At 46.1% G+C, this 23,739-nt stretch overlaps 1 protein-coding gene across 10 annotated transcripts in view; it reads right to left on the reverse strand.

The window, feature by feature from the left end:
• Nucleotides 1-23,739, reverse strand: part of ZMYM4 (zinc finger MYM-type containing 4) — a 1,418,124-nt gene that overhangs the window by 691,274 nt on the left and 703,111 nt on the right. For all 10 annotated transcript variants that reach the window (XM_085648002.1, XM_085647995.1, XM_085647996.1 and 7 more), the window contains 2 exons: nt 16,686-16,836; nt 9,231-9,403 (listed from right to left, as the gene is read on the reverse strand). In XM_085648002.1, the coding sequence (XP_085504128.1) occupies nt 9,231-9,403; nt 16,686-16,836 (324 nt within the window). The remainder of the gene's footprint in view (nt 1-9,230; nt 9,404-16,685; nt 16,837-23,739) is intronic.

The following is a 23,739-nucleotide window of genomic DNA, read 5'->3' on the forward strand; positions in this document are numbered from 1 at the left end:
CAGGCTTGGCCTAACAAATTTGACACAACTGGCTGATCACTCAGCTGGGGTAAGTTGGTGTAACCACCTCTTACTTAGGTGTAGTATACCTATACCTAACCTTCAATTGGGACACCTGGTAACCTATAAGTCACTCCTATGGCAGGCCTTAACAATCCTGAAGGCAGAGTGCTTGGTTCCATGTGAGATGGTGCTCTGGCATGAGCTGAGCCTGTCTGCAGTGGTCGGAACAACTTCCTTCTACTGTTTCCAGATATCGTCATACCATATACTCTTAAGTGCATTATGAACCTCGCGGTTAAATGCTATCTTTGGTTTGGCTTTATCAAAACATGTCGAGTAAGGTGTCATACGAATTGGAATACTAACCCCTCGCCAATTCTGGCGACGGGGTTAGCATTCCACCCTTCTAGAGGGACACGACATGTACAGTACCTGAAACCCGGGTAAAATCAGACATAGCCTCAGCTCCACAAAATGGATGCTGCCACCACAGACACAAGTCTGCCCTCCTGCTGCTGGGAGTCCTTCCAGCTTGGGAGGTGTGGACAAAGGGTTTCCTGCCAGGGGAGGTGCATGCACCACCCCAGAAAGGATTTTGTGTATTGGTCAGGTAGGGCTTGAAAGAAACCAGACATGCCTGAGGCTCACAAGGAGCCTCGGTGCATATGCCAGTTCAAACCGGTCCTGGGGCACACCAGTCCCGGGCCTGGGGCGAGCTGGACAAAGGATTGGGGGTGTAACCACCCCCCTTCCTGGTCCCACCCTTAGGGAGGGACCTAGCAGGTAGTCCGGCCCCTAGAATCCGCTTAAAGGTAGGAGCTGTGTCCTAAGACTTCAGACATCCTGGAATCAACTTGAAACTAAGAAGAAGACGGGAACTTCGACGCTCTGCCGCACAGAGGACTGAAGCCAATCTCCCCTGTGGTCAGGGAGTGACCACCTTGCTAACGCAAGCACCATCCAGCGAATCAACATCTGCTTTGCCGCCGCCTCCCGCCGGAGCCCGAGCCCAGAGACTGACAAGACCTGGACCTCCAGACCTCTCACCGCCCGATCCACAGTCCCTGAGAAGAGGAGACCCGTGGAGGCACCGAGACACGTGGAGCCAGCCATCTTGAAAAGACCACGACAAGCTGCAAGCGCAACAACCGAGGCTCCCTCCAAGTTGTGCTTTGGGATCTGAGAAGCCCAACACCCGAGCAGCACCTGCACCAAAGGTGAGCCCTCCAGCATCTCCACGATCTGCGTGGGGCCCTTCTGCATTTTGCCACTCGACGCGCCTAACCGGTTGCTGGCCCGCTGGCTAGTGGCCATCTTGGCGACGAACTTCAAGAAATACACCGCTGGTCTGGTTGCTCCAGACTGGCCCTTGCTCCCCTCCAAAGGAGCAATCCCTCTGACCTTGCTGGTCAGAACCATCAGCTTATTTCGTTTTCCACAACAATTGCTTTTGCCAAGGCTTGTTTGCTTCGATCAAGTCGCCGACACCGAGAGCCTGCGTGGGACAGCTCGTGACTCGACTCCTGGACGTCGTCGACCTTCAGGGACCACGTGGCTGCAGAGACAAGCTACACCTTCCTTCCTGTTTGCACCCGACATCGCCTGGTACCCACCTGGTGCCACGCTGGTCACTGGCTAGTGACTGTGAACACTGTCCCCTCTGTTTTCAGGTCTTCAACATCTCCGATCCACTCTTGGATCCACCGCATCTCTTCCGGACCGGCCGCCTGCAGCATCTTTGTCCACAGGCTCCATTGAACAGATAGAGGAAACCCGACGCACTTCGACGCCTATGCACCCGCTTCCTGTGGGTGAGGTAAAGCTGGCACTCCGGTGCCCAAGTGTAGAGAATCATCTCTAGTGTCTGTGTTTCCAATCTTAAGTTCCTAGTCCATCCGGAAGATCCTCTTTGCAGTAACTTTGTACTTTTTACGCACCCATTGAAAACCTATGGGAGCTCGCATGTGACTATTTGCTCTGCACACGCAACCCGTGGACCTCCTGGTCACTAACTGAAGTTAGCTCCTTGTAGGCCCAGCGATTCTAGAGGCCCTAGGCCTTTTCCCTTTTCTGTTCGTGGTACTTATACCACTATTTTAGTATATGGTTTGAGCGGCCACCAGGGCCTATCCATATAAAGTGCAACTTCTGTGTATTCTACTGTAATCTTGTTTGACGATTTGTGCTCCTGTGCTCATAAAGAGACTAGGGGTTACTTTGAGAAATAAATACATATATATTTTGAATATATATCTGTGTGGTGTCCTTTCATTGGCATAAAAGGGGGTTGCATTTGGTAAAACCGCTTGCTTAACACGTTTCACGAGTTTAGCCTCAAAGACTGCTTAGCCTACGCTACCACTAGGGCAGCTAGTCCGAAAAGGTTGACTTACAACCACACCATAAGAGTTGCTTGGCATGGTACAAGGTGGTCACTTTAACTAGTGAACATCATATACCAGGCCAACTTCTCACAGTCTGGCTTTCCCCAAACCTGAGAGATACCGCCCCATGCCATGAGGCCCATTTGGAACCAGGACAGGAGGGAAATTAGCTTTGCAAGGAGGCGTTGTAGGAATGTGGGTTTCTGTTGCAGTAACCCTCCCACTTTTTGCCAGACTACTGATGCACTTTGTCTTGATGTGCCCTGGGTCCCTGCCAATCAGGTTGCCAGGGCCTGTATTCATTGCCCAAACCTAACTCAATTGGCATCTCTGGCCACAGGTCAGCCCCTGGTAAATTGTAGCACAGGTACTCAGGGCACTGTGACCAGCGAAGACCGCTAAGGGCAGCAGCACTTATTGTGCCAACCTTGAAGGCCCTGTACACGTGTACGTACACACACACTTTACTGGCTGCGTGTTTTGGTGCAGAACAAAGTTAAGAGTCGACATGGCACACATCCCTGTGTGTCATGCCTACAACTCACTGCCCTGGCATAGATCAGTCACCCCTCTAGCTGGATGCCCTATACCAGTGGTGAGGGTACAGGTGCATGAGCCCTGTACCCCTACAGTGGCTAAGTCCATTCTTAGACATTGTAAGTGCAGTGTTGCCATTAAGAGTATATGGTGCTGGGAGCTTTCCATTACGAACTCCACAGCACCACAAGGCCTACACTGAAAACTGAGAAGTTTGGCATCAGACTTCTCAGCACATGAAACCCACACCAATGCCAGTAACAAATTTAATGAAAAATGCACACGGAGGACATCTTAGAAAAGCACCCTGAAAAACGACCAGCCAGTCTGGGATCCCTGACTGGTACACACCAGCCTGCAACCAATAGACATGTTTCTGGAACCCGGGAAGGTTTTTCTCGGCTGAGGTGTCCCATCTGTGGAAGGGGAGATTCAAAGGCCTGGAAGACTTCGCAATGCGACCCGCAGCCTCTCCTGCTAGCAGGAGCAGGCCACCCTCCTGCCCAGACCGGCAGGAAAAACTAGCCAGACCAGAAGGTGTGCCTACCTCTGCCAACTCCGCCCCTCAAGTGGGGGGGTTGAGGTGAAGCCCTCTCTTCAGTGCTCGCCATCTTGCAGATGGCAGGCACTCCCCAATCAGGATTAAGGTTTGTGCTCCTCCCCCACATTGGGAGAGCAAACCAAGGGTGTAGTCACTCTAAGGTCAGTAGACCATTGGCTACTACCCTCAAGACCCCTAAACGCCCCCTAAATACAGTATTTAGGGGGCAGCCCTGAACCAAGAAAGAAGATTCCAGCAACCTAAAAAAGAAAAGGACGAAAGAAGATGCCCAGCAGAGGAGACTGCAGAGAACAACTGACTTGGCCTCAGCCCTACTGGCCCGTCTGCAGTTTAAGGAGACCCTGTGCCAGAAATCGTCTTGTCCTGCAGCCAGCGACCTCCAGAACCCTGGGGAGGACTGGCTTCTTTCAACAAAGATCGGATCTCCTGTGAACAGCAGCTCTGTTCAAAAGAAACACCAAACAAAGACTCCAAGCCTGCTGAGGAAAAAGAAACACGATGCCTGGAACCACCATTGCACCCGTCGCCTACAGCCAGAGTTCAAGTGGCCCACCGGTCCCAGAGAGGTCCCCCAGCGCTCCAGAGTCTGAGTCCACCATAGGCTCACCCCTCCAGGACTCCCCGACGTCGCCTGCAGCCTCTGCAAAGAGAACCCCCACCGCGAGTGGCCCGGTAAGGTGAAATCAGAAGTCAAGACACTCCTGCACCCTAAAGAAAGGAACCCGAGGTGCACCGAAGTCCCGAACCCTCCAACTTACCTGCCCAGCTGTTGGTTCCTTCCGGAAGTCTTCCTGGACCGAGCCTGCAGCTAAAAAACAAAAACAAAAATCCCCATTGAAAACAGGGCACCCGACGCCAAAACAGCACCCTGCACCCAGCCGACCCTGCGCCACTGCGGGTGTACTTTGTGTGCTAAACCGGATCCCCCATTGCCCTGAGCCTAACACCAGGAGCTTGCCTCCCACAACCTTGTGGCCTGCTCGTCAGCAGCCACCAACCGAAGGCCCATAATCTCTCATTGGATAACATTGGGCCTCAGCACTCTGCACTCAGCCGCCCTAGTGCCACTGAGGGTGTAACGAAGGGTGCATCCTTGACCCTGGGGGAACCCTTGTTCCAACCCCAGAAGCTCAACTGCATAGACCTGAAAATTTTTCTAAGTGTGGAGTTGATTTGAATGGAAACCTGAAAAATGATTGTGCAAAACTGATTTTACTTACCTTTTCTCTAGGAAATATCCCACTGTGATATCTAGGCATATCACACAAAAAAAGTAATCTATAAAGTAATCGTAAAAGTAACGTAAAAGTAACGTAAAAGTAAAGTACCTGTAATTTTCATTGCAAAGTCGAAACAAAGTATATGTACAGCATTGCATTACCAGTAATTCAAACTGTAACCATTTCAAAGTACAATTACAAACTTACCTGTGCCAAGCTTGCTTGGTGCTAGAAAATAAAATAACTAGAAGAATATTTTTATACAAAACTAATTGGTCGGAAGTTCAGTCTTTGAGTGAGTGGATTCATTTGCTGATTGGGTACAACAAATGCTTAACACTGTCCTCTGATACTGCCTTACTGCTCGACCACACTACCACAAATAGAGAGTAAGGTTCTATCTAACTTTGCCTCTGCCTACCTTTGGGGTTCCACTGGACTCTGTGCACACTCTACCTCACTTTGGTATAGTATATACAGAGCCAGCTTCCTACGGGCATGCTGCACTTTCAGGCTAGTCACACTCTTATGGTGGGCTCCCTGAAGTGAACATGGAAGAGAATTTCATCTTCTGTGAGGTGGGATTAGGAACTCTGGGACAGGTTGATATCCACTCCCCACAGAAAGTGTTCATCTATGTGGTTTAGTGACCCCAGTGGTAAGTAGCCCATTGGCTACTACCCTTCACTCCCCTTAACGCCCCTAAATTGAGTATTTGGGTGGCCCCCTGACTGCAGGAAATCTGATTTGATTACTGGAAACCAAGAAGAAAAGGAGGACCAAAGAAAGCGAGAACTGAAGATCTGCAACCAAAGACTGGCACAAAACCCTGCCTGGCTGCTTGCACATCGACTATCGCTGGGACCTACTACGCCAAGAGTTCACAGCACCTTAATTGGAAATATCTCCCGTGGAGTATAGCTGCTGCTTCCCCGCATCTGCAAGCACAGCAAAGCACCGTGTTCCTAGCCATAGGGCTCACCAAAGAAGCAGCATGACAGGAGACAGGGCTTTGTGCTCCAAGAGAACAGACCCATCTCCTTGCCAAGTTTGGAGATGCGAGGACCCCCAGGAGCCAACCAGCACCAGTTCCCTTACCAGAGCCGTTGCAGCAACCAAAGCTTGTTTGTGGTACACTCACAACTCCAACAGAACAAAGCAAGACCTACCATCAAGGGACGTCAGGATCCACCAGGGCAGCAGAGAGAGTGGCCCTGCTGCCCTGTTTACCCTCTTCAGCAGGTCCCCAAGACAGAGTGAGGCTCTGCTCGACTGCGACCCGCACTTCTAAGCACCGCTGCACCTTTGCTCCACAGCCGGGCTCCGAGGGAGGTGACCGTGACAACATGGTCCGAGAACTGGAGTGTCTACAACAGTGCAACCCCACTGGACAAAGCCTCACTGCACAGGAGCCCCTCAACCAAGTTAGAGTGGACCGACGGTGTCCCCTCACCCATGGGTTCAACCAGACTGCCCCCCCAGTCCCGGCTTACGGCCTCTTTTCAACAGGACTGTCTCCCATTGACTTGAGCTGGGCACCTGATGGCAAAGAGCACTTCTGCATCCAGACACCCCAGAGCCGTCCGAGGTGATCTGATGGTGCTGCCTTGGGCCTTGCCCCATACTTACCTTAGGTCTAGGAGTACGTTGTTGCCAAGTGACCGAATGCAGAATTTGTTCTCCCCCATAGGATAACATTACCACTGTAAAAATACAATACAGTGCATTTTCTAAGTCTAGAAAAATCACTACCTCGAAAAGTACTTGATTACGACGACTTTGGTGTCTAAACTCATGCAAAAATCTGTGTTGTCTTTATGAATTACTGTTGGATTTATTTATTGAGCGTGTGTCTCACTGAGTCTGTGTGTACAATAAATGCCTAATACTATCCTTTGATAAGCCTAAACGGTCGCCCACAAGAGCATTTGGGATTATTTGTTGAACCCCTGTAAACCAGCAAAAGGTCGCCTGGACACACTGACCATTGCAACTCATTTTAGTGCACTATATAGAGCTTCCTACTTACATACACCCAGAGAGTTAGACGGATCAGGGGGCACATTCTCATGCTCAACAGGGTTATTAAGAGGGCTTTGGCCGGTTCTGATCTTGCTCAGAACCCAGGGTGGAAGAAGCAGCAGTGAAACATACAGAGGACCTGTGCTCTGCTGCATTAGTAATGTTGACACTGCATGTTCTCAGCATCGCATAATTATCCAGAAGAGAAACGCCCCACTGGTCAAAAACGTCCTGCACCACCAAGGGATGAAGACGCCACTCGTCTGCAAGATGAAACCCGAGGAGCTTCCTGCGACTGCCATGCTGACTGTTTGTTGCAGTGACATGACAGTCACAATCTCCCTCAGGATCTAGACTGGCCTCCCTCTCCCGTCTTCGGCACCAGAACGCAGAGGGATAGCAACCAGGACCTACTGCTGCCATCGGCACCCTCTCGAAGGTTCACTTGGCCAAAACAGCTGTCACTGCCTGGAGAAGCAAGAAGAGATTGTCCTCCATCAGCCTGTAACAAGCAGGTGTCTTGGGTGGAGGGGTAGTCTCAAAGGGAGTAGCCCACCGGACATTTTGGAAAACCCATCGGTTTGATGTAAGAGACCTCCAGTGGGGCAAGGGATGGCGTATCTTGCCTCCAACTGGGTGCCCATAATGGCAATAGGGCACACTACAACAGTTTGGAGGCTGTGGCTGCTGGGGGGTGGTGGATTGGCTTGACCTCTGGCTGCCCGACCCATGGGGTCTGTGGGTAACACGTCTTCAACCACGCAGAGGCTGAGAAGCTTGCGTGCTGTGGTGGCTGGGAGGGGAAAGACACAGCTGGAAGCCCCTTTAGTGGCCATGAAAAGCGGAGAAGGGGTTGAGAGGGACCATGGAAATGCCCAAGACCCTGGCACTATCCCTGCTGTTCTTAATGCGCTCCAGCGCTGAATCCACCTGGTCACTGAAGAGACAGGAGCCAAATGGAACATACAAAAGCTTGGACATCCCCTGAAAAGCCAGTTCTCAGCCAGGAGTGGCGCTGTAACACCACAATCAACCAAACTGCGCAGAGATAAATCTAAGGTACAGAATCTACGGCTAGATGTTTATCAGATAAACAAAATTTCTACAAAATCATCAGAGTTCATTTCTCAATAGATGAAGATTTCGCGTAACAAGGGGGAAGCGCACACCTGATTCTCGTGTATACGGTGTCTAATGAAATACATATGATTTGGGTGCTACAGTGTTATGCTTGCTGTCAGTTCAAGCATATGAATTAGAACTAAAAGGATACTAGCCAGTAGGATAGCATACACTGCGCACAATACCTGTGGGTTGTTAGAAAACCCACATAGTACAATTCTTTTGTGAACAAACTAATCTTCACATCTTCTATATTTCCTGTAGTTTATATGCAACTACCAACTGACTTTGCCTAACTGTCCCCGAGCTTAGCAACCCACACGGCTGACAGGGTAAGTTTCCCCATTTAATAGCATTTTTTCCTTCAGGCTTTTGTTTTCACAACATCCCTAAAACACTTCCGTCCCTTTTTTCATTTTTTCAGCTTGTCCCAATTCTTATGGGCCATCTTCTTGATTCCTAAACTTTTCCCTGAGGTGAGCATTCTCTCACTTATAAATCAACCAGTATTTTTCTCTAACCTTTCTTTTTCCTTTCCTTGCTGTACTGGTTTCTTTCTCGATGAACACTTTCTGGTTTCACACTGACTCACAGCACCTCCTTATCTTATCCTGCTCAGGAAACTTTTCACCTCTTTTTATGCACACTACCAGCACCAATTATGGTTAACAGGACATTTGACTTCGTAATTATCGAATACAGAACCCACATCTAGTTGGCTATTAACGAACCCACATCAAGACAGCATGTTGCTATGACTGGGTCTCCAACAGGGTGTATACGGGTAACCCTAAATCCAAATAGCCATGTAATGTATATATATATATCTTATTTACAGGTTGCCTCTGACGAAGGGACGTGTCAGTCCCGAAATGCATCGGGCTCAAACACATTTCTGGATAGTGTCTATACGCGATGATGTTGATGTATTCAATTATGTACAAGCCGATAATGTACAGTGGCGTGAAACTCATTTGTTTGTTGATCCTAACATATTGAATTTATCATTCTGTTATGCAAAAGAAAGATTTACGAGAAATATAACTGTTGTATACCTAACTGGTTACATTTGTTTATTTGTTTCACAAAAGAATTGTACTATGCGGGTTTTCTAACAATCAATAGATGAAGAGCATTTTTTTGGCTCCACCTGCTGCACAAGAACGAAACAGAAAACTTGATCTTTACTGAATTCTTGATGTCCTTTTCTAATTAAAAGTTCTTCAAAATGCGTTTTCTAGTCATAACATTTTGTGACATATCTATATATTTAAATTACAGTCTGAATGCAAAATGACTGTGAATTAAGAACCATTTGTACTTTGGAAGACAGTCGATAAATGATCTCATTTCCAGGATGCAATGCTAACAATTGTTTACCTGATAAAACAAGACAGTATATTTTGACATGCACTCTTCACTGCAGAACTCCTCCATTTTCCCACCAAAGTGATTCTGCACAAGTTTTGGAGACGTCTGAAAACAGTAACTGCACAATTTACAGTGGTTACCCCACCGTTTGGCCAGATCGTGTTTATACAGCAATTTGCATCCTACAACAAAGAGAAAAAAAATTATATATGTTACACACAGAGAACTTGCAGCGTACTTGGCATCAACATGTCACTTATTTCTATTTTATAACAGCTGGGTTCACATACCTTTGTTAAAATGGATATCGCCCTGCTGTGAACTTGGATAGCAGGCAATATGGACCATACAACACTGGCATGTATGTTTTAAGTTTGCTCATAAAGTTATCACTTAGTACAGCAAATATTTTTGTTATACAAAATATGCTTAAGATTTTGAAGTATATATTTTCAAATGTTCTAAATCTTAAGGCATATGCTACTTACCAGTATGCATCTGTTCTTGGCATGTAGAACTGCAGATCTACACACTGTGTATAGATCGCCATCTGGTGTTGGGCCCGGATGTTTGCACTTGTTTTTGTCTTGGAAAGTCTTTGGAAGTCATGAGGTATGTGACTCCTCCTTTGGATCATAGCGCGCATGGGCTTCGGCTCCATTATCAGATTGTTCTTCGCCAGCAGGGAAATGATGGAGCTTAGTAGGAAACAGGAAAGATGCCCATGTTGGTGTATCTAACTAAGATAATACTGGAACAGATAAAGGTAGCCGGGGAGGCAGGTGGGCGGGTATAGATCTGCAGCTCTACATGCCAAGAACAGATGGATACTGGTAAGTAGCATATTCCGTTCGAGGCATATGAGCTGCAGATTACACACTGTGCATAGATTGTAAAGCAGTATCCACCCCTAGCGGCGACCACCAGTATCTGTTTCAGTAGTTTGAAATAGCGTTTTGAGTACAGCCTAGCCCACACCAGCCTGTTTAGTTGCACATCAACACAGTAGTGTTTTGTGAATGTGTGTGGTGTAAACAATGTGGCTGATCTGCAAATATAATCTAAAGGAATGTTTCCTAAAAATGTCATTGATGCCCCTATCTTTCGTGTAGAGTGGGATTTAGGAGGAACAGATAATGTACGTTTTGCTTTATGGTAACAAATCTGTATGCATTTGACAATCCACCTAGCTATCCCAGATTTTGATATGGGGTTGCCTTTGTGTGGTGGTGAGAAAGACACGAATAATTGTTTGGTCTTACAAAAGGGTTTTGATCTCTCTATGTAGTATAGTAGTGCTCTTTTGACATCTAAGGTGTGAAGAGTTCTTTCTGCAACTGTTTGTGGCTGAGAGAAGAATACAGGCAGCTCTACAGATTGATTGAGGTGGAAGGGAGAAATGACTTTAGGGAGGAATTTAGGATTAGTCTGGAGAACAACTTTATTAAGATGCATCTGGAGAAAGGGTTCTTGAACGGTTAGTGCTTGTAGTTCACTAACTCTTCGTAGAGAAGTAATGGCTACAAGGAAAGCAGTTTTCCATGTTAAGAATTGTAGCTCACATTTATGTAGAGGTTCAAATGGAGGCCCCATTAGTCTTGTGAGAACCATGTTTAAATTCCACACAGTGGAAGGTGGTACTCTGGGGGGAATTATTCTTCTGAGTCCCTCCATAAAGGCCTTTATGGCAGATACTCTGAAAAGTGAGAGGTGCTGTCTATTTTGTAGATATGCTGCTATGGCGGCAAGATGCCATCTGATCGAGGTATAGGCTAGGTTGCATCTTTGGAGGTGTAGTAAGTAGCCTATGATGTGTTGGATGGACACATCTAGGAGATTAGTGTTGTTGTTATGGCAATATAGTACCAATCTCTTCCACTTGGCTGCATGGCATGCTCTAGTGGTAGGCCGTCTAGCTTCTTTGATGATGTTCATACAGTCAGGAGGAAGGTTAAGGTTACCAAATTCTAGGATTTCAGGAGCCAGATCGCTAGGTTTAGCTGAGCTGGGTCTGGGTGTTGGATCTCTCCATGGTTCTGGGTTAAGAGGCGTGGAGAAAGGAGTAGTTTTTGGTACGGAACTACTGATAGTTCAAGCAGTGTGGTGTACCATGGCTGTCAGGCGAAGTTGGAGCAACTAGGATGAGCGTTAATGAAGGTTGCTGTAGTTTGTGCACCACTAGTGGAATGAGTGGGAGAGGCGGAAAAGCATACGCAAATCTGCCTGACCAGTTCATCCATATCGCATTGCCTTTGGACAACGGGTGAGGATACCTGGCGGCGCAGTTTGGGCATTTGGCGTTTTCTTGGGTGGCGAAGAGGTCTATCTGTGGCTGCCCCCAAATCTGAAAAAACAGTTGAAAAACTTGTGGATGAAGTTCCCACTCGTGGATTTGTTCTGTTTGACGGCTCAAGAGATCGGCCATTGTGTGTTGGACTCCTGGGACATGTTGGGCTAGGAGAAAGATGTTCTGAGGTATAGCCCACCTCCATATGCTCTGTGCAAGCTTAGAGAGCTGCAGAGAGTGTGTCCCACCTTGTTTTTGGATATAATACATGGCTGTCATGTTGTTGGTGCGGACTAAGACAGTCTTGCCCGATATTTGTTTTTGAAATGCTTTTAAGGCTAGGAATATGGATAGTAACTCCAAGTGGTTGATGTGGAGTAACTTTTGTTGAGGTGTCCACCTGCCCTGCAAGGTGCGATGTAGTAGGTGAGCTCCCCAGCCGGAGAGCGATGCGTCCGCTGTCATGACTATTTGAGGAACTGGCTCGAGGAACGGTCGCCCTTTGGCAAGGTTCTTGGTGTTCCACCACTGCAGAGTGATGGGTACGACAGTCTACCGACACCAGATCTGTTAGCTGACCTTGAGCCTGGTTCCATTGGCGTGCTAAGCACTCTTGGAGGACCCATCTGGAGTCTTGCATGAGGCACTATGAATATGCAAGAGGCAATCATCCCTATGAGTTGCATGAACACTCGAGCTGGAAGAGAGTGTTGCGGTTGGAATTTGGTGAGAAGAGCTTGGATGCTCGCTATCCTGGCTGGACTGGGATAGGCGAGCACTTTTGAGGTGTCTATTGTGGCACCGAGATATTGTTGCATGTGGGACGGTTGCAGCTGGGAGTTGGGGTGATTTGTTGTGAAGTTGTTGAATAGTGGTGTGAGTGTGTTGTACACACTGATTGTACAATTTGGCTTTTATAAGCCAGTCACCAAGATAGGGGAAGACATGCATGTGTGGTCTTCTTACATGTGCTGCCACTACTGCTAGGCACTTGGTGAACACTCTTGGTGCTGTGGTGACTCCGAATGGGAGTACTTTGAATTGATAGTGCTGACCGTCCACTACGAATCTGAGATATTTTCTGTGAGCGCTGTGAATGGGAATGTGGAAATAGGCGTCCTTGAGGTCTAGAGTAGCAAGGAAGTCGCCCTGGGAAAGCAGAGGGAGGACCTGCTGAGGTGTGACCATGTGGAAGTGGTCAGAATGTATGTATAGGTTATGGGGTCGGAGGTCTAAAATAGACCTTAGAGATCCGTCCTTTTTTGGTATGAGAAAATATAGGGAGTAGACTCCCTTGTTTTGTTGGTGCAAGGGAACTGGTTCTATTGCACTTTTTTGTAGGAGGGAACAGATGTTGTGACATTGGACTGTGTTTGGGTGGTAAGTTTGGGGGGTGTAGATGTTAGTTCGAGACAGTAGCCTGATTGAATGATTTTGTGGACCCACCTGTCTGAAGTGATGTTTATCCAGGCAGGGAAAAATTGGTGGAGTTTTCCCCCGACTGGAGTGGAATAGTCGAGGGGAAGTGGAGGGAAGTCATGGGGTAGGTGTGGTGGCAGAGCGGGAGTTATTTTTGCCTCTGCCTTTGCTGTTATTCCCCCTGTAACCACCCCTTTGGTAACCTCTAGTAAAGGTGAATTGTGCGGGAGCTTTGTAAGAGGTGGAGGGGCTATCAGAGGAGTAGCCTCGATGGGTGCCTCTAAAGGATGAGCGATTAAGACCTTCTGGGAGCTTGCGATTGCAAGGCTCCCATAGATTTGGCTGTGTCTGTATCCTTCAATTTTTCGAGGGGATACATCTACATTGGGCCCAAATAGGTGTTGCTCATCAAAAGGCTGATTGAGGATAGAACTCTGTACTTCTGGTTTAGAACCCGATATACGTAAAAAGGCATGCCTGCGCTAAAGGACACTGGTGTTGATTGCCCCTGAGGCGGTGTCTGCTGCATCTAGGGCACAGCAAATGGAGGTGTTAGTGATGGCCTTACCCTCTTGGATTAGTTCACTGGCCCTATTTTTGTATTTGTCAGGGAGGTGTTGCATTATGGACTCGAGTTCGTCATAATGTGCCCTGTCATACCTGGCTAGGAGCGCTTGGGTGTTAGCAATGCGTCAAATATTTGCTGCCTGTGACGCTCTGCATTTGCCAGAAGCGTCTAAGAGTTTAGATTCCGGGTCTGGTGGTGGTGCGTCACCTGATGTTTGGGAATTTGCCCTGTTCCTGGCATTCGAGACTACTAGGGAGTCTAGTGGTGCGGGGCCCTTAATGTATACTGGGTCAGTAGGGGCAGCCTTTTATTTCTTTTCTATTTTTGGGTTGATGACCCGAGCCCTGACGGGGTCTTTAAAGATCTCTGGTGCGTGCTAAATGTCCCCTCTAAGCATGGGCAGTGTTGAGGTAGACCTTTGTAAGGTATCCATAAGAAAATCCTCCTCTACTGGATCCGTATGTAGGGCTACCCCGTGGTATTGGGCAGCTCTTTGAAGGAGCTGGTTGAATCCATTATGGTCCTCTGGGGAGGGGAGGGGGGGGGGGGGGGGGGAAGGGGGGAAGGCCTGGAGGGATAAATATCTTGTGGGGTGTAAGGGACATCTAGGACACTGTAATCATCCCAGGGGAGCCGGGAGGATGAGGATGATGATTGAGGAGGACGAGGAGGAGGAGGAGGAGGAGGAGGAATGTTTAGTGGTCTTTTCCTGATGCTGAGCATTAAATGACCAGTCTTGCGTTCCTTTGTTAGAGTCTTTTGGGTAGGATCTGGTCAAAACAGTTCTGTTGAAGACAGATCCTTTGGAGCCGAGGCGGAAGAATTTTGGGCGTCGACTCGGTAGCGGTTCTAGGCTTAGAAGTGTCTTTATGAGATGGAACCGGTTGCTGTTTTTTCGGTTCCGAGGTCATCGGTTTGGAAGTGTCGGGGCCCTTCGGCGGGCGTTTTTTAATCGGCTCCGAGGGTTGTCGGTGCCGAGGAACTGGTGCTAGCCTTCGACGCCGAGTGCTTCGATGTGGGAGCAGTGGTCGGCGTGGATGAGGTCAATGATGCTTTTTTCTTCGGTGCCGGATGTTCGGTACCGAGGGTAGGCTGACTCGAGCCAGAGTCGCTTAAAGGCTTACTAGGCTTCTTTACCGGGCCCAAAGGCGGGGCATGGGAAGCAATGTCATGGCATGCACCTGGGCCCGAAGGTGGAGGTGGTACTGAAGCCTTTTGATGGTGTCGATGGGTCGGGGTCGACGTCTGTACTCACAGCCCCTTGAGCTGGAGTGATGTCTTCGACGTCGGAATCATCTGCTTCGGAGGCGCTGATGATGGCTTCCTCGACTTGACCCTGCTCCGGAACATCGACGCCCTCTTGAAAGATGTCATCGGGGATCGAAGATGACGAGCGCGCCATTGTCCTTCGAGCTCCTCAGTCCCGGATGGTCTTTTTGGAGCGGAAGGAGGCACAAGCTGGACAGTCTCTGGCCTCGTGCTCCGGTGAGAGGCAGAGGTTGCACACCTCATGTAGGTCGGTATGGGGAAACTTAGACCCACATCGAGGACACTTTTTAAATGGCGTCCTTTCCATGAGCCGGAGATTAGGTCTGGGTAGGCCCGAAGGCCTTTGTCGACGACCGGAATCGAAGACTTCGAAGTTGAAGGGTCGCGTGTGGCTGGAAACGCGATCGAAAACAATACCGTAGAGATGGGAAGGATTGCGCGTCGAAAGAAAACCGTTAACGGTTCCGAACTGGAACGCGAGAACACATCCGAGCCCGATGGCGGAAAAAAACAATCTGAGGATGGAGCCGAAGCCCATGCGCGCTATGATCCAAAGGAGGAGTCACATACCTCGTGACTTCCAAAGACTTTCCAAGACAAAAACAAGTGCAAACATCCGGGCCCAACACCAGATGGCAATCTATGCACAGTGTGTTATCTGCAGCTCATATACCTCGAACATATTTTTTCTTAAAACAAGTTCAGCTTCACTGAACCCTGCAAAATTGTTTTAAGTTTATGTCCCACTATAAATGAAAAAGTGATTATTGGTTTTGTACTCTAAAGCGAGTGCATCAGGGTACAGAAGACTTTGCCTCCATGCATTTTACAAGCAAATACATTTGAGAAATTTTACACAGATTTTCAGGTTTCTCTTCCTGCAGACTTTTAAGAGATTGGGATTATATTGTGCTAAAATGATGTCCTCCTCTTTTAATGACTGGGCACAAGATGTGACCTATTCCCCCTTTAGGTTCATTCTTTAAGAGGTGGGGTGTAAATGGATTAAACACTTCGCACAATAGGTTTCAAATCTATGTTACAACTCCCGACCTCACAAAACATTCAATTCTCTGGACCGATTATTTCTACGCTTTTGTAGATAACGTGCAGTTTATAATTCGCATTGCAAGACTCATCTGCACATGTACATACATTTAAAACCCGTTTATCTATAATTGCAGTATGGATGCAGTACAACTCAATACAGATGTATTCTGGAAAAACAGAAGTGCCTATATTAGGCCAGTTTGCAATTCCTAGGACACATCTGTGGTAGTCAAGTGAGCAGGGCCAGAACACAGCGTGTTGGAAGAAAAACTGAAGGCATTTTTTACAAGGTTTCAGTCTTAATTCCAGTTAGGTTGCTTACATCTTCGAGATCTTTAAGGAAGATGCTTTTACATTTTCCTGCTACTCTCAGAAAAATGCTCAAGCCAAAATTATGTGCCTGGTTGACTACTTCAAGCACCTAATCAAGCAGTTCATAAGACACTGGCACAACTTAATTAATGACTCAACAAGTGTTCCTGTATTTCTATCCACCTGACTTCGGTTCCCAAAGTCAAAGGAGGAAGCAATTGTGAACACTGTTTTGCGTGCTTGAAAGCTTGGAACTTTCTTCCTCACTCAAAGCTTGAAGTTTGGCAAAAACCTTGAAGCATTTCACTTTTTAAATATTTTGTATCGATTGTGAGACCATCACACGCATGATTAGCTCCATCACACTGTGCAGGAGGGTAACCATGCACCCAACAAATATGGAATGTAAACGTTTTAATGATCTAATTCTCAAATACTTAAAGAATTCCTGGACAGTAATAAAAAGCTTAAGGCTACTATTAAAAATACCTATGAAATGTTTTCATTTTAGTGTTATGTTCATTTAGTGGCGATAAAAAAAAAAAGGACAAATGTTTACCTTCACTACAGAATGTTTTGTCAACGCCTGAAAATCGCACTGCTTCCTTTATAATCTTGTCTATTTTGCAGTATTCACACATTGCCATAACACTGTTAATCTTCTTGTACTCGTCACAGCAGGTCTTCCCACAGAACTGGAACATCTTGCCCTGCAGAAGCAGATAAGCACCGAACAATTAGGTATACATCCATCTGTGATTTACTGTAGCTGCCCTCACCCAAAATTAAACAGTAGCAGAGGGACCCAAAAAATGCTTGACGCATTACTAACATAATTATGCTATCAAACCCAATTTCTTAGAACCTAGAAATAAATCAACCCACTTGGCAATAAACAAATGAATACAGTTTGGACAAACGTAGTAGGAAAAAAGGAACTTAAAAATGTATTTCATAAAAACAAAACATAGGATTTAAAAAACAAATAGAAATAGTGCACCTCTTACCCGATGTGGCAATGCATTTATATTACAACATAGCACATGGGTCCCTTAACACATTACCTATTAACCCTATACATGGAATTACTATGCACTATGGTTCGAGAAAAAGGGTTCGAAGTTCATCAGGAAACGGACAGTACACTACTGTTTCATGGTCTCTTATCTTTCAAACACCTCAAGCCTGAAAAACAATTTTGAAAAACTCCAACTGGATAAGCTTATTTTCTCTGAACGTGAATCCAACCAAAACAGGGTTTCTCCAACTCTCCGCCACAGGGTTTCTCCAACTCTCCGCCACAAAATTTCTCCACTCTACATCAATGACTCCTTCAGTACAAAAATGTTTCACTAACTCAGTCAACCAGGGATCTCTCCCGCACTGGCTCCCTTAACCAGGCTACTTGGAATGATCAAAACCTTGCTATGATTTTGTAACGTCAATTTAAAAGATGGATATATGACCAAAATCATTAAACCGAACAGAATGATACAAACTCAGCATAAAAACTAAAAGATTTAAAAAAAATGAAAAAAAACCAATTCTGCAGATCAGCGAACTTTAGCATTGTACCAAGCTTTGCTGATAAAACGCAATCCCTGTTCCTCTAGCCATCTTCAAGACAGCAGAATAAACAATGATTTCTCATTGCCACAGCACGATGTATTGCTTGCAGTCTTCCCCAAATCTACAATGGCTCCCAGAGGCTCTTCATGTTGCAGCATAACTCTGCACAGGTGCAATAAACCCAGATCTAAACACAGCATACTGATATAATTTTAATGAATGTTCCTTGAATCAATAGTCCATTTTAAATAGTGCGTATCACGCAAAAGTCATTGTACATCAGCTCGCCCTTCAACTTGATGGATAAGTTAAGAAATACAAGAGGTGGAAGAAGCAACTGATTCTTACTCTAGCCCTCTCTTCCCAAGCTGCAGGGAAAAAAAATGGCCAACCAGACACTAGAACGAATAGGAGCCTGCTTTGCTTCAAGAAAGCTAGATATACCGCTGTTGATGTTCCATTTTCTATTCTCAACCTATTCTATTTTCTGTTTTCTACCTGATCTGTATTCTTTATCTATCAATGCCGAATTAACTCTTCCCATTGCCACAAGTTAAATGCTCCTCTACCCACATGGCAGCTAGGTATAGGCTATATAAATACTTTAAACAAAATAAATAGAACCGTGAAATTCACTTACTAAAAAAAGATTTAAGATGACAGAATATAGAAAGTAGAAAAAGGTATAGAGAGGGCATGTAGGGAACAATTTAAGAGCAGAATCAAAGGCATTAACAAAGCCCTCCATCCCTACCAACCAAAAAAGTGTAAAAAGGAGCACGTTGAAGGGAGGGAAAATTTTTCAATAGAAATGGTCAAAGGCAGTTTACTTACAAAACAGGCTATAAACTCTTTCTTCAGAATCAGAAATTAAAGAGCCTCGAAGAAGATTAAACCATTTCAATGGCACCTTTTAACAACAGACCCATAATCTTCATCATAAAGATGTTTATGTGGAAGAGTAAGGGGGTAAGAGTGGGGTGTCTTCAGAAATGGCAAACTTTTCTCTTATATAAAGTGCAAAAGGACCTAGTCCGAGGTAACCATTTAAAGACTTAGAAAGAAATGCTGCAAACAGACCCCTCACAGTTGTTGCATGAACAAATTAAGGCGAGGAATCAAAGAGGCTTGATGCTTTGTTGTTGGAGAGAAAGAGGAATGAAGAAAATTACTTTTGTTCACCTTTACTATATTCTGAACTAATGTTTTTCTTTAAAAGCACTGTTGCTCTGCGTACGATTCTTGCTGACCCCCTGTGAGGAAATGTATATATATGGTGTGGTTGTGTGACCTCACTGTGTAGTACTCTTACCAACCTCTTTTAGGCCCCTCAGGTTTCGTTTGTCAAACCTTCAGCTCAACCCTGAGGCTCTGAACAGTAAGGGTTATAAGAAAGGAATAAGTATAAAGCATTTAACCAGCACCAAAACAATTGAAGAAATTGACAAGACACCATAGAAACCCAACAATTTATAAAACAAAGACTGCATTCTTATGTATTTTTAGACACCTGAACGAAAAAGATCCACCAGAGGGTACCAAGATATAGAATTTACAGAGCATAGTAAATCAAGATATTTCACAACTATAAACAAGCAATGGCAAATTCAAACCATTTTTATCTATCTAAAATGTTTGGGCTAGTTTGAGTGCGGCAACTGATTCACTTTAGGCAACCAAATCAAAAAGGGAGGCAGTTAATAATTAACCTCCAGTATTATCTTCTTGGCTTCCGACCATCTATTCTGCGGGATGAGATAGATGATGGAACCAACATAACAGATCAAATTTGGCGTCATACTGAGCTAGAATCACCAGGGAATTGGCTGTGTGCACTGTAACTGCAGACATAGTGGAAAACCTTTTGCCAATATTATCTTAACAGCGTCCCTCCTTGTGAGGTGGTGACAAAATAGGAGTAGATCGGTTCTTAGACCTACGTTGCGCCGCCTGAGAAATCACAGAGTCCGGTTTGGGATGAACTGTCAAACATAAAGGGGAATCCAAAGAGGTCTTGTACTTTTTATCCATGAGAGGGAGGACAGCCGCTACTGTGGCAGGGTTCTTCATCACCTTGACTACATCATGCCATATGTAGTCAACTATCGGTATAAAGCGTACCTATTTTCTTGCCTGCTGTATAAAATTGTACATAGGGAGATTAAATCGGGTTGCCGCTCTCTCCATGAGGTTGTGGAAACCTCTGATATATTCTGGTGACAAATCGGCAGGTTGCTGCGGAGGTGGGGACGGTGTTTGTAGAACGAAGTCATCCCAAGGATAGATCATCACTCGGTGGCGCTGCTACAAGGGAGGCAGGAGTCATTCTAGGAGTAACTGGCGGAGGGAGTGGGGCTGGAGCAGGAGAGGCAGTGGAACAAGAGGTTGTGGTGCGCATCAGGCTGCTGTTTTGGGGGTTGATGAAAACTCCTCCGATAATCTGTGGGCAACGCCTGGCGGTCCCTTATTAAGAAATCAGGATGGTGTGCAGCATCCGGTTTAGGTGGAGGGACAGAATAATATCCCCATGGCTCATAATGTCTTTAAGGACAGTAATGATGATGGTAATAACCTTTTTCCTCATCTTTCTCCTGGCATTTAACATTCAGTTCTGAAAGGCTGAGGGCTGGATTAAACAGGCCACCGTCCGCATCAGACTCCTAAACGTCCTTGGAGGCAGAAGTGAGACCTTGATTGGTGAGGTGACTACAGGACGTAAAAAGGTTCTAGTGACCTTAAAAACCTTAATCGTCAATGAAGGCGTCGTCAGAGGGATGCAAGCATCCTCCTTTGGTGTTGTGGTCAACGTTGTCGGCGTGATCACCGTCGACTGAACATTTGTTGATAGGATCGACATCGATGGGCCATCATAGATGGGAGTGTTGCTGGGACCATCGTCGACTGCGATTTCGTTGATGGAGTCGACAAGAACTTTGTAGATTCCAAAGGAGCACCGATGGCTGCAGCTGTTTCCAACATCAGTCTCCAGGAGGAGATGGTAGAACTGGTGGTCATCAACAATCTCGGTGTTGATGGTGAAGGTGTCAAGAGGAACTTGGAAGAAGATGTATGCCCCATAGACAAGACAGCAGAGGAGGCATGTGGGTGATTTCTATCCCTGGCAGATGACATCGATGGACCAAGTAAGGATGTTTGAGGAGAAATGCTTTTGATTCTCAATTTTCTTGGAGATGTGAGAATGGTGAGAAGTCTTCAAGGATTTTCTAGACTTCGCAGATGCTCCTTTATGGGAGCTAGCCCTTTTGTGAGACCTAGAAGACGTGTCACTATCCTCATCAGAAGATGAATTCTGAAGTCACAGGAGTAGCCTTCCTTCGCTGACCCTCAGTTTTTGAGGAGAAAGTGTGACAAATCTTGCCCTCTTTTACCTTATGCTTGGGATGAACGCAGTCCTTATGTGGGTAATCCACATGACCTCTTCTTCCCACAGGTCTTACAGCGACAAATAGACTTTATAGAAAAGTAAGGTTGAAAGGAAAATGCTACTTACGATTATGCATCTGTTCTTGGCATGTAGAGCTGCAGAATATCAAACTGTTGCATAGATAGCAGTCTGGTGTTGGGCTCGGATGCTTGCACCTTGTTGTTGCCTTGCAAAAAATCTTTTGTAGTCACGAGATAGGTGACTACTCCTTTGGACGATAGTGCGCATGGGTATCGACTCCATCCTCAGATTGTTTTTCGCCATGATGGGAAATGGAGTTTGTAAGAAACAGAAAAGATGTCCAAGTGAATATATCCAGGTAAGATAACACGAACAGATACAGTTTCTGGGGAAGCGGGTGGGTGATGATATTCTGCAGCTCTACATGCCAAGAACAGATGCATACTGGTAAGTAGCATTTTCCGTTTGAGGCATATGAGCTGCAGAATCCATACTGTTGCATAGACTGTACAGCAGTGTCTCCCCTAGCAGTGGTCAACTGTATTTGTTGCAGTGGTTTGGAAAAGTGTCTTAAGAACAGCCTGGCCTTCAGAAGCCTGCTGCTTCGCCTGCACGTCTACACAATAGTGTTTGGTGAAGGTGTGTGTAATAGACCATGTCTCTACTTTACAATAGTTTTCTAGGGGAATGTTTCCTAAGAATGCCATGGAAGCCCCTAGATTCTGTGTTGAATGCGCTCTAGGGGGAATTGTTAATGTGCGTTTTGCCTTCTGGTAGCATATTTGAATGCATTTGACTATTCACCTGGCAATTCCAGCTTTGGAGATGGGATTTCCTTTATGAGGTGGAGAGAAAGATACAAACAGATGGTTTGTCTTTCTAAAAGGTTTAGTCCTGTCAATGTAATAAAGTAAAGCCCTTTTGACATCAAGTTTGTGAAGAGCTCTTTCTGCTACGGAGTCTGGGTTTTGGAAAAACACCGGTAACTCTACAGATTGATTAAGATGGAAAGCAGAGATTACTTTGGGAAGGAACTTTGGATTTGTTCTAAGAACCACCTTGTTACGATGTATTTGTAAGCATGGTTCTTGTATGGTTAAAGCCTGGATCTCACTTACTCTGAGTGAGGTGATTGTGACGAGGACAGCTATGTTCCATGTAAGGAACTGCAATTCACATTTGTGTAAAGGCTCAAATGGGTGACCCATGAGTCTAGTAAAGACAATGTTTAGGTTCCACACCGTAGAGGGTGGCTGTCTGGGTGGAATTACTCTTTTTAGGCCTTCCATAAAGTCTTCTTTTGAGGGTACTCTAAATAATGACAAATGTCTGTTTTGCAGGTAGGCGGCGAGGGTAGCCAGATGTAATCTTATGGATGAGTATGCAAGATTAAATTTTTGTAAATGCAGTAAATAGCAAATGATGTTCTGAATGGAAACATCTAGCGGGTCAATTTTGTTATTGCAGTAAATGACGAATCACATCCATTTGGCTGCATAGCAAGCTCTAGTAGTAGGGCATCTGGCTTCTTTGATAATGTTCATACAGTCTGGTGGGAGGTTAAGGTACCCGAACTCTAGGACTTCAGGAGCAAGAATGCTAGATTCAGTTGTGCTGGATCTTGGTGTCTTATCTCTCCATGGTTCTGCGTGAGCAGTCTTGGGGAGAGACGCAGCTTTCGGTGTGGAACTACTGAGAGTTTGAGGAGTGTTGTGAACCACGGTTGCCGTGCCCATGTGGGAGCAACTAGGATCATTTTGAGAGACTGTTGCTTGAGCTTGCATACTACTAGCGGAATGAGTTGGAGTGGCAGAAAAGCGTACGTAAATCTGCCTGACCAGTTCATCCATATCGCATTGCCATTGAACAACGGGTGTTGGAACCTGGCAGCGAAGGGTGGGCATGTTGCGTTTGCATGTGTGGCGAACAGATCTATGTCTGGGTGACCCCACATGTGGCAGGAATATGCTACTTACCAGTATGCATCTGTTCTTGGCATGTAGAGCTGCAGATCTACACACTTGTGCATAGATCGCAATCTGGTGTTGAGCCCGGATGTTTGCAGTTTGTTTTTCCTCTTGGAAAGTTTTTAGAAGTCACGAGGTCGGGGACGACTCCTTTGGATCGTATTGCGCACGGGCTTCGGCTCCATCCGTAGATTGTTTTTCGCCAGCAGGGAAAGATGGAGCGTAGTAGTAACAGTGAAGATGCCCATGTGTGTGCTATCTAAATAAGATAAACTGGAACAGATAAAGGTAGCCGGGGAGGCGGTGGGCGTGTGTAGATGTGCAGCTCTACATGCCAAGAACAGATGCATACTGGTAAGTAGCATATTCCGTTCGAGGCATATGAGCTGCAGATTACACACTAGTGCATAGAATATATAGCAGTACCCACCGTTAGTGGCGACCACCCGTATCTGTTGCAGTGGTTTGAAATAACGTTTTGAGTACAGCCTGGCCCACACTAGCTTGCTGCTTAGTTTGCACATCTACACAATAGTGTATGGTGAAAATGTGCGGTGTTGACCATGTAGCTGCTTTGCAGATATCATCTAATGGGATGTTCCCTAAGAATGCCATGGAAGCCCCTATTTTTCGTGTAGAATGGGCTTTCGGGGGAATGGATAGCGTTCGTT

The sequence above is a fragment of the Triturus cristatus genome, chromosome 3_2, assembly GCF_964204655.1.
Source record: "Triturus cristatus chromosome 3_2, aTriCri1.1, whole genome shotgun sequence".
Classification (NCBI taxonomy): Eukaryota; Metazoa; Chordata; class Amphibia; order Caudata; family Salamandridae; genus Triturus; species Triturus cristatus.